The sequence below is a fragment of the Amblyomma maculatum genome, chromosome 3 (genome assembly GCF_055883805.1).
Source record: "Amblyomma maculatum isolate TAMU_Amacu chromosome 3, ASM5588380v1, whole genome shotgun sequence".
In the NCBI taxonomy this organism is placed as follows: Eukaryota; Metazoa; Arthropoda; class Arachnida; order Ixodida; family Ixodidae; genus Amblyomma; species Amblyomma maculatum.
The window spans coordinates 135,449,486-135,460,139 of NC_139346.1; the positions used below are offsets into that span (position 1 = coordinate 135,449,486).

Genomic DNA, 10,654 nt, shown 5'->3' on the forward strand with positions numbered 1-10,654 from the left:
CATCCATTTGCACTACATATGTTTTCTCACATGATAGAGGAATTTCGTAGACTAGTCCCTCAATGCAGCCAACAAATCTGTTCTAATGCTTTGTCTTGCAATCAAGCGTTGGCTCAGTCACGGGATGACTGACGCGACTAAGCCTTGACAGCTTACACGGAGCGGGGTAGGCTACTCGAACTTCAGAAAGTTGTGCTATTTTTCTTTAGATTATGCGACAGGGTGTGAATGTACGAAATTGCAACTGACATTTTCAGCTTATTCGATTTATCAGGTTGTCGGTTATTTTGGTTTTTCTGTTCCTTCCTTAGCATGCCTTCAGCAACGGAGACCATCATATCAATCGGGTAGCTTGCGGCCACTAATGTAGATGGTGGCTGGGCGAAACTGAAATTGAGTGGGTGCTCACAGGAAGTTTTGAGGGCATTCTTGATGCACAAGGTGACTACGGCTCTTTTTGCCACTTTGGAAGGCGCCGAATGAGCGCTCCTTCCCTGTCGTTAGCTGAAAAAGAGCTGGAGGTCTTGGCAATGCATAAAACAAGATGATTGGGTTCGCTTTTGGCATGCGCATCGCATCTATTTTTTTTCTGTCAACCATCAAGCCATGTAGTACATATACTTGTACACTTCTGCAAACACAATCTGTTGTCATTCAGCGCTCTGTTTGTGTCTTTCTCATCTCTGTCGTCCTTCGCGCTGTTTATTCCAATGCCTTAAAATGTTCAGTCACTGGCCGGACAGAAAACGGTAAACAATACCAAAAAATCTGAAAATGGATTGTTCATCAGCAGCCAGATACCTTGTCCAGTATACATAGCGTCGACCATCGATAATTGGAAAAAACGATATACTCCGCAATGTTATGTGATGCGTTTGTATTACCGTAGATAGATTGAGATACCACAACCAGTGTCTTGGGCGCAGACGCGCGACGCCTTCATCGCTGTTAAAATATTTCAGGCTTCAATTAAACCCCAAATGCATGATGACGTTATGCTAGTGGGTGCAGCGGGCGATATGAACTAAGCATATCGCTGGAAGATTCGAGGCAACGCCTATTAGAAAGCAATTGCTTCAGAAGTGGCTACATTTTGGGATTTGTCAAGCAGCTTGTTCTCAGTGCATTTGTGAAGCATGCAATGGTCTGTTCGCGGCGTTTGTAGCATGCATGTGAGGGGAAATATGACTGACAATCATTTTCTTTTTCACCCGCCTTTCTTATCACTGAGCTTGACAGGTAGGCATGTGTGTTTTGGCATATTTGGCAGTTGAATTGGCTAACATGTATCCCCAAGAGCAGGAAAGGCGGCCGCTAAGTAGCTAGAAAAATAGCTATCAATATCAACTGGATGCGCCGGCATTTAGCAACACTCTCCGCCCCTACTTTTTACCCTAATAGAAAACTACATGTACATGAGGAGTAGAAGTAGCATAAAAAATCTTGAAGAAAGCAAAAATCGCTGTAATACACCCATGCATATATCTTTGTGAAGCCATCATTCTTAGTGCAGTGCACATAAATACTTTTGACAAATGGAAAGTTATACACAATCTAGAAGCATGATTCTCAGAATGGCGCTCAAAGCAGCTTACTCCTTTGTTAGCGACAACAAAGGAGGACTAACATAGTCCCCGCGCAGAGCATCAAGACGCGTAAAGCTTCATAATTATTTCATGTACCAGGACTCTGTTGCTGGGACCAGATAGCAAGATGAACTTCCACTTCCCCCGACCACATGGCAAATTGGGTCACCAGTTTTATGTATTATAACATATTGGCTAGTGTAAATCGTTTGTCTTTGTTATCGCTCTATATATCGCCCAGTGAATGAGATCAATTCGTTTGACTAATGCTGACGTGTGACAAGGTCATCCTAGTTTTAGGGTTTGAATGAAGTTGGTTTGGTTTATGGTGTTTAACGTACAAAGGCGACTCAGCTAGTTATGAGAGGGCCGCGTTGTTATATACCTCGGGTTATCAAAAAGTGTTTGCAGCAATAATAGGGCGTGCTAAAAAGGAGAAAAGAAAACCATGAAGGCCTTCAGTGGTATAAGTTTTTGAGAAAGAGTGAAAAAACATTTTCAAGAACATAGGACTTTTTCTTGATATGTTGCGTTTGTACTCTGTAGATTCCTTGTTTTGACGCTTCGTGGTATGAAGACGGATGCCATTTGCATCGAAATGGCTATGGCGGTCGGGCTTTTATGATCTTTAAAAGGCGAATTAGCACCACGACCAGCCAGTTTACGGGTCTGTAACTGGAAGAAATGTCAATAAATAAATATGTCACATTGACGCGCCTTCTTCTGTCGCCATGTACACGAGACATAGCCTTGTGTATTATCCATGCCCAGTATTAGGCGCGCAGAACAACGGATGCCGATCGTTGCGTTCAGTGCCACGGCAGAAGGAAGAAACGTGCACAGTCGGCAAGCCAACGCTGCAACGAGATAAGAGTCATTAGTGCGCGCCGCTAGTGGCTGGGTTTCCTTAAAAGCCTACAATTTCCCCCGAACCTGCTTGCTTTCATATACGGAAATAGCCCACCCGCTGAAATTTTCGGACCTCTTTCAAAAATAAAACACAGTATCATAATTATATGCCTGGTTTAGTTAGATAAGGGGCGAACTTGAATCCGGGAGAAGCCTTTATGCCGCTTTCGGTCAAAATTACCTAATTTGAGAACGTAGAAACACGCGTGGTCTGCTGAAGCAGCAATGGTGACGGCCCCGCAGACGCTTCCAGCGCTCGGCTGCCTCGTCTGAGTAATTAAAGAGGTTTTAAATGGCTTCATTTGGCCAGTAAGAATCCTGTTTAATTGAGCGGCAGCTCTACTGGCGGTTATGCCGAATTGTAGGAGTGACATCGTTCTTTAACTTCGTCTGCAAATGCAGGCGGTGGCTGCGATTAACTACCTTGAATATTTTATGCATTATTTGGCTAGGGCAAAAAGAGCATAATGATGTGCTCACAGTGAAGGAGTGCTTTGTGCATTGCTGCAGTCGCGCCTAAGCGGCCTGCAAGGAAGAGGTGTCGCTCTTCAGCGCTCCTGAAGAAGAAATTTTGGCGTTCGGGGCTATAAAAGGATTTGCTTCAAGCTTAACTAGCCCATGAAACCTACTTGCGATGATGCTCTAGTGCATGAAATCCATGAAAGTGGTCTTATTGAGTATTTCATTCACGTTTAAAAGTTTCGCTGTATCAGAACGCTACTCATATATCTCTGCAGTTTTTTTTTTTCGGAATTTGTGCATTATATATAGGGACTTGCCGCTCCCTTTCGCCACGGCAATAAACGAGGAGACCACTGGGCGTCCTTTAGCAACCAGTCGGTCGACAGCAGTCGCCCAGAGGAAGAGAGTGTACCATCCAAGTGACCTAGTCAGCCAGGACATTGATGCGTCCTCGGCGCTCAGTGGCGACTCCTCGACCGACGACGACGGGTTCGCACAAGTTGTCACTGAAAAAGCAAACGCCGACTGCGCCGACAAGCCGCCAAGTCGTCCTCTTCGAGCACGACTACGTTCATCATGGCGCGAAGTGTACCAGCACATACGGCCTTATTTGTACCACAAAATGAGACGGACAACCTGAACCATCTAAACAAGCAAGCTGCCTCCATGTATCTGGAAAGCCTAGTACCGGGGGCCATAAAAGACGTGAGGATAAATCCTTACAAATATCTCCTTGCGATTGATGTCGCTAAGCGAAGCGCACTAGACAAACTAGCAGCAGTAACCAAACTCCGAAATATCAGTGTTCGCCCTCTTAGTTTCCAAGGTAGCAGGACCACAGCTGGCGTCATTTACAATGTTGACATTGGCATCAGTGACGCTGACTTACATCAGCTGATTAAGCCGGTGACTGATAGCAATACCATAGTCCAAGTTCAGCGCCTTCGAAAGTCAACACGCATCAAACTTACGTTCAAGGGTGACTGCATAGCAGCCTATGTCAAGGTCGGGCACTGTCAACATTCAGTTCGACCATTCGTGCCTAAACCATTACAATGCAGGAAATGCATGAAGATAGGCTAAGTGAGCGCTGTGTGCAGCAACCCCATCGTGTGCCCTAGATGTTCAGAGGCACACAGCTCTGATGTCTGCCGAGCGAACGCCTTGAAGTGTGCCAACTGCAGTGGCCCCACGACTCATCTTCGCGAGACTGCCCTCTTTAAAGACTGAGAGGGCAGTGCTGAGGCAAATGGTGCGAGTTGGTTCCACGCACAGAGAAGCCACTGCAAATGTGCGACGATGTCGCTTGCACCGAAAACGATCGACAAAGAAGGCAAGCACCGTTGAAGAGAAGGCTCGAAGTGCTACTGTGGCTTGCCCAACTCCGCGACCACCTACAGTAAACGCAGAAATCCTCCCTTCTAGTGATGCTAGACCTGCAGCCTGCCACACCTCTTAGTCATCACTACCGAAGCCTTCTATGCACACTAGGCCAGAACCGTTGCTGCCATCCAAGCGTCCAACATCTATAATTGAGCCAGCGCAACGACTAGACTCTGACAGCAGCCAAGATCTGCAAGTGATCCTTATGCTCACGTCCCTGATGAATGCAATGCGCAGTTTCCTGATGAGCATGAAAACGGTAGCAGCAAACAACGCTCTGCAAGTACTGGATGCACTACATCTAGTTCTTGCGGCCTTAGAAAATTAGGCGCCATGGCTCCCACTGAGTTACCTCTTCAGAAACACGTCAAGGAAGCTTTTATTTTTCAGTGGCATTCCCGTAGACTTCAGTCTAGGATTTCAGATATTTGGCGCTATGTCTATGAAAATTAATTTCCTATTCTCGTTATTTGTGAACCGAACATATCGAAAATTTTGCGAATATCCGGTTATGAGGCATTTTGTTCGCATGCGTGCACCAGAACTAGCAAAGTTATCGTATACATTCGACGTGAACTAATATACGTGCTTCATCCGGTTCTCAGAACAACCAGTATGTCTGCATGACCGTGAATAGCCGCACCTTGAACTTTACACTTGTGGCTGTGTACCTGGTGCCATCAAGCCGTTTTGACACCGAGAGACTGAGTGACCTGATGGGTGTCATAAGTAGTCCATGGATTATTGCAGGAGATTTGAGTGCCCATCATCCTTTGTGGGGAGGTGTTAAAATGAACCTCACGGGCAGAAAGCTCGTCTCCTTCTTCTCAGACCGTAACCTTCAATGCTTTAATGACGAAACCCTGACGTATATTAGAGGAGTGAATTATAACGGGTGCCTGGACTTGACGCGTTTCGGAATGCCTTACAAGACGCATCCGTTGGTTTTCAGATATTGCAACCTATGGCAGCGACCACATCCCAACCTACTTTACCATTACCGGCCATGTCACATCTTCCTCAGCACCACGTATGTGTCACACTGACTGAAAAGTTTTCAAGGAAATTATGGACGATGCTTGCTTTGAAGGCTTCTACATGGGTATCGAAGGAAAGATTAAGCAGACTAAGGAAAGAGCAACCCGCTTCTTCAACCCTGCGGCAAACTACATTCCTTTTGATACTGGATTACATCGACTGCGATCGCTACGGCGGCGAGCAGAGTGTAGATACTGTCGCACGAAGTCGCACCTAGACCTTCGGTATACCAGGCGCATACAAAAGAAGATACAGCGCAGAATCCAGACGCTTGAGAGTCAACGCTGGCGGACTTTTTGCGCAACACTGAATCCACGGAAGTCCTTGTCACAAGCTTGGATGGTGATTCCAGGCCTCCGAACACCCCCTCAACAGCGCTACTCGTTCAGATCCCTCGCGCCGCACCAGCGACATAGCGAGGTTGATGTAGCCAAAGAATTCTGTGCAGAGATGACTGGCCTCCCAAACCCACCAGCAGCGGAGTATTGCTGTGATGTTCCACCACCGAGGGATTCTCGTAAGAATCTGTTATTTCCTTTAGAAGAACTCGACGCCGCGCTAGCATTTTGCAGATGGTCGTCATCTGCGGGGCCCGACAGTGTGACGTGCGCCGCGCCGGGGTCCGTGGCAGTACCGGTAAGGTCCGTCTTGATAAAGCTAAGGCTAGACACCTCACCTCTTCGACTGGCGGAACTAGCTGCCCTACGGGATGCAGTCGAATACATCAGCCAAGAATTTCCAACTGCCCCAATAATGGTCAGTTTTCACTGCCTCCAAAGCAGCGCTTCAAGGCATGCAAGTGGCATTAAGCCACTGTTCAAATGAACAACGTATTGCAGAGATCTGCACGCTGCGCCACTCTGCACCACGCCGCAATATCCAAAGGTCACGACATCCTCTACCAGTGGTTGCCAGGACACTGTGGCATTGCAGGAAATAACCAGGCGGACGACGCTGCCCGTTCTGCACACAACGACGGACTTCCAGTCCAATTTCCGGTATTTAGAAACGACGCAGCGAGCGGGCTTCGCTGTTTGGCTGTGGAGCTTACACATTCAGCGTGGAACACTGGAGAGTTCTCCAACCATCGCCTCAAGGCATTGGACCCCGGACTGCGCCTGCGTATTCCCCACCACACTAAACGTCGTGAAACAAGTTACTGTGCCGCCTATGGCTCGGCGTTACTTTCGCAAACACGCCTTTCTGATCGGGATGGCTGACAGCACTGCTTGTGAACGATGTGGCGTTGATGAAACGATTGAGCATCTCCTTTATGAGTGCCCTTCTTTTGCAACTGAAATACATAAGCTGCGTACTGCATTGGATCGTCTGGACGCTCACCCCTTAACGGAAGGGAAGATCTTAGGACCACTGCCAAAAGTCATCTGCGCTCAAAGCCTACAAAGCACTTCTTCGCTTTTCAGGAGAGACTAGCCTGATTGGCAGACTGTGACTTTCTCACCTACTCCCTCTTCTACTCTCCTCTTTTAATCCCCCATGCTCCTTTCCCAGTGCAATGTAGCCAACCAGAATTCATTCTTTCTGGTTAACATCCCTGCTTTCCGCCCTCCTTTCACCTCCTCCTTTAAAAGCTTCGCGTAGAACCAATTATTTCCAAAAACTTTTTAAGATGTGCCTCTGGCGACTGCTCGCAGCCGATTAGGTGACACCTCTCCGAGCTCCCTCTTCCTCGATGACGTCATCACGGCGTTTTCGATGCACCCACTCAATGTACAGTCCCAAGTGACACTGGCAGGATGTGCCGGGGTGGGGCGCTGTCACTTCTTTTTTTCATTTGTTTTCTCTAGCCGACGTGCGCTTAGCTGAGGGGAAAAGGCGGAGCATCATTTTTATTTGGTGACATTTTCGATGCTAATGAAGGAAGCTTAAATATTTTTTGCTTTTGCGATACTATCATTCAGTAGCCAGCTTTTTGTTTTTAAAGCGTTTCCATATATTTAATAACGTCTTAAAATGTAGCGGTGATGCGTAAGACAATTGTGTACTGTGCGATATCAATGCACGTTGAGGAGCCCAGGTAATCGAATTTGCCGGAGTCTCCGCAACGGCGTTCCTCATAGCCTGAGTCACTTTCAGACATTAAAATCTATAAACCAAACCGAATCTCAAACATCGGCCAATTTTAGTGGCGAGCTTGTTTGGACGACACAAAGCTGTTAGAGAGAGCATAGCGATGAGGTTTGATGGTTCCAATTGCTGAAACGATTCTTGCAGAGCATAGCGAGTGCTTCGCGCATCTTTTAGCAATAGCAACGGGCCTAACGGTCGTCCTGCTGTATGCTGTCACACAGGAAATGCATGGCCAGCGTTTCAAATCTATTCAATGAGAGAGGCTTCTGTCCTAGAAGGTCAGAAAGTTTTTAGTTTGCTGATACTGGACGAACAATTTCTGGTCTCTAAACCTTTGAGAAAAGCTGCGCGTCATGTACTTATAGTTGATACTTACACACCTGTTCCCTTCCTCAGCGAATATGCTCCGCTAGCACGAGAAAAACAATAACGTCTGTTTTTATTGCTTGAATTGCAGGTGGTGTCCAGGATTCGCAGGAAGCTCAGCGCGTACGAGGCCGCTGCCGAGCCACCGAAGCGGCACGGGACGGATCCGAGGGGGTCACCTGAGGTCAATGACTGTGTCTGGGCGCGTTTCCAGGACGTGGAGCAGACGCCGAGACGTCGCTGTCCTTGTCCGGGACATACATGCACCTGGAATAAAGCTGTCTAGTTTGTTTCTGCGGGCAACGTTTGCAAGCGTGCTGGATAAAATTTTCTGAGAAAAGGTATGCAACGTTTGCAGGTGTGCTGGATAAAATTTTCTGTGAAAGATTATGCGCGACTTATTGACATCGTGGTGGGGGGAAATAGAGAGCCTGAAAGTTAGCTCTTGACACTCATAACACATTAATAAACAGCACTCGATTTATTCGAGAGATTTGGTTGCCGATTATGAAATGTAACACGAAAACCATGTAAGAAGAGTTGAAATAGCTTTTACGAGGGATTACAGGAGGCTTTTAGACGGCGTTGTTTCCCGTAACGAGAATGAGTATACGACAGATATTGGCTTACACGTTCAACTATTTTAACGTCATTGAATCATCCGCAAAGAAGTCAGGAGCATTTAAAACAATTTCACGCTTAACATTGCTTTGAAGGTTGTTGGCTCGTGCTCGAAGTAGCAGATGACGTTATCACGAAGGATGTCTGTATGTGGAACTATGTATGTAAAAATGCCCGTTTCCAGTGCAGAATAACACCGCTGAGCTCCAGTGACTAGAGTTAACGAACTCAAAATCGGAGGTAATAAATGTGGTAATTTCTGATAATGACAACACGTGATAGTATGTCGATATCTGCTGTGTGTAATGTCTGATATTTTATAACGTTGCAATATAGGAAACTGAGCTTTTAGATGAGAGAGCTTGTATTATGAGTGTTATGAAATATCCAAGCAGTACCGAAGTATATTTGTGCGTACCGTTATTCTACTCGCCGCTTTGGTGGCTCGACAACGTATGGATGGCATCATGCGAGGAAGCCAGGACAGATGTGGAGCGAGGCAAGACGGATTATCCGATCTTTGTTAAAATATTTTATGTATTTTACATGTAATTAATAAATTACACTTTATATTTACCTACTACATTTCAGTCTTAGGGATGTGTGCTTAGTTGTACCTTGATCAGGCATCAAGGTCAAGCCCCAAACGGTGAGCAAAACTCTCGGTCGTAACTGGAAAAGTAGATCTTAAAACATCGCTGCTTGAAAGCAGCGCAGGGAACAAACCGCACGGCAAGAATACAGCGCGTGCCAAAATAGCAGGTTGTGTAAAATAACCACAGCGATAGAATAGGAGAATAATTTTCTTTAACCGAAAATAACAAATTCAGCAACCAGATCGCTGATTTGTAATATAGGAGACAAAGGAAACGAAGTATAACTTGCCTTCAAACACACCGCACATTCTCTCATTGAAATTCCTGCTTTTTTAATTTCAAGCATTTTTTAGTGCCAGAATATATGGATAGCACATATGCGGCTATTACTAAATCGCAGGCTTAACTGCAGGTTGCTCAAGAAGCACATTCAAAAAGCTTTTTGGGCTGTTGCATCGTCTTTGCATTCAGGCTTCTGCAACTTCTACTTTGAAGTCCTCCTAAGGCTGTTTCTTTTTTTTTGCGATATATATGATATCGTTTGTTGTACAGCTTTTCCAATATAGCCATCAGCGTATGGGCTCAAGTAAGAACTTTTTTTTCAAGCCTGCTGTCCTTCTATCTGTTGCAGTTCGTTTCACTTTCATTGTTTCACATGGTGAATTTCACCATTCCTACTTTCTGCAGGCAGGCTTCGTAGCGATTATTTACCTTTTCTAAGCCTTCATTGTTACCGAGCTCTCAGCGTTTTCCCAGTAAATTTACTCAAAGGAGGCAGAGGTCGCTCTATACAGGTATTATTAACTTAAAAAGCGCGAACAAGAAGACAAAGGACAAGATAAAAGGAAGACACAGTACAAGCGCTGACTCACAAATATGCCTAAGCCTTTGCTCCAAGGCCCAGGTAAAAACAAATATGACGAAAACGAAACAACCACGTGAAACAACTCCTGGGTTCACCTGCTGCACAAAAAGCCACTGAAAAAGGACATCTCTTTGCTTGAACGAGTAAGAGAAGTCTTGCTGACACACTTATTGTCCGTTGAAATAAAAGATGATTCAACTATCTCTCTCGTCATCTTTTCTTTGTGGCGATACAAAAAGCTAACCTGGTCAAACATAGGAGTGCCCTTCTTCTTCTTCATTGTTTCAATGAATGGCAATGTGAGACCAGAAATGTTTTGTTCTTGCCACTTTCCAAGTTGTTCCAGTGTGCCTGTAGTCTCTTGGTAATACAGCGTCCAGTTTGTCTTATATAACAAGCTCCACAAGAGAGTGGAAGCCTGTACACAACACCAGTCTTGCATCCAACAAATGGGTCTCTATGTTTCACCCCACATTCTTGCTTCTTCGATTCTCTTTTCCTTTGAATAGCCGGGCAAATCCTCTTCATCTTGAGCGGGGCGGTCAATGCGACGTGAACACCATACCTCTTGCCTACATTTTTGAAGCCATGTGAAATTCTGTGCACATACGGTACCACCGCAACCTTCCTCTTCTTCTCACGCATGCTGGGCAGGGATTTCTGTCTGTGGGTTCCTTTAAGGCTCTTAAGTACCCGGCAACTGGCCTCAATAATAACCGACTCCCGATAACCGGCCT

At 45.9% G+C, this 10,654-nt stretch overlaps 1 protein-coding gene across 1 annotated transcript in view; it reads left to right on the forward strand.

Annotated features, from left to right (window-relative positions):
- The window catches only part of LOC146196142 (arylsulfatase B-like), a 31,869-nt gene extending 23,744 nt beyond the window's left edge, over positions 1 to 8,125 (forward strand). Inside the window, exon 9 of the mRNA XM_084596929.1 lies at positions 7,927 to 8,125. Within this exon, the coding sequence (XP_084453055.1) occupies positions 7,927 to 8,121 (195 nt within the window). The 3' untranslated portion in view covers positions 8,122 to 8,125. The remainder of the gene's footprint in view (positions 1 to 7,926) is intronic.
- The last annotated feature ends 2,529 nt before the right edge of the window (positions 8,126 to 10,654 follow it).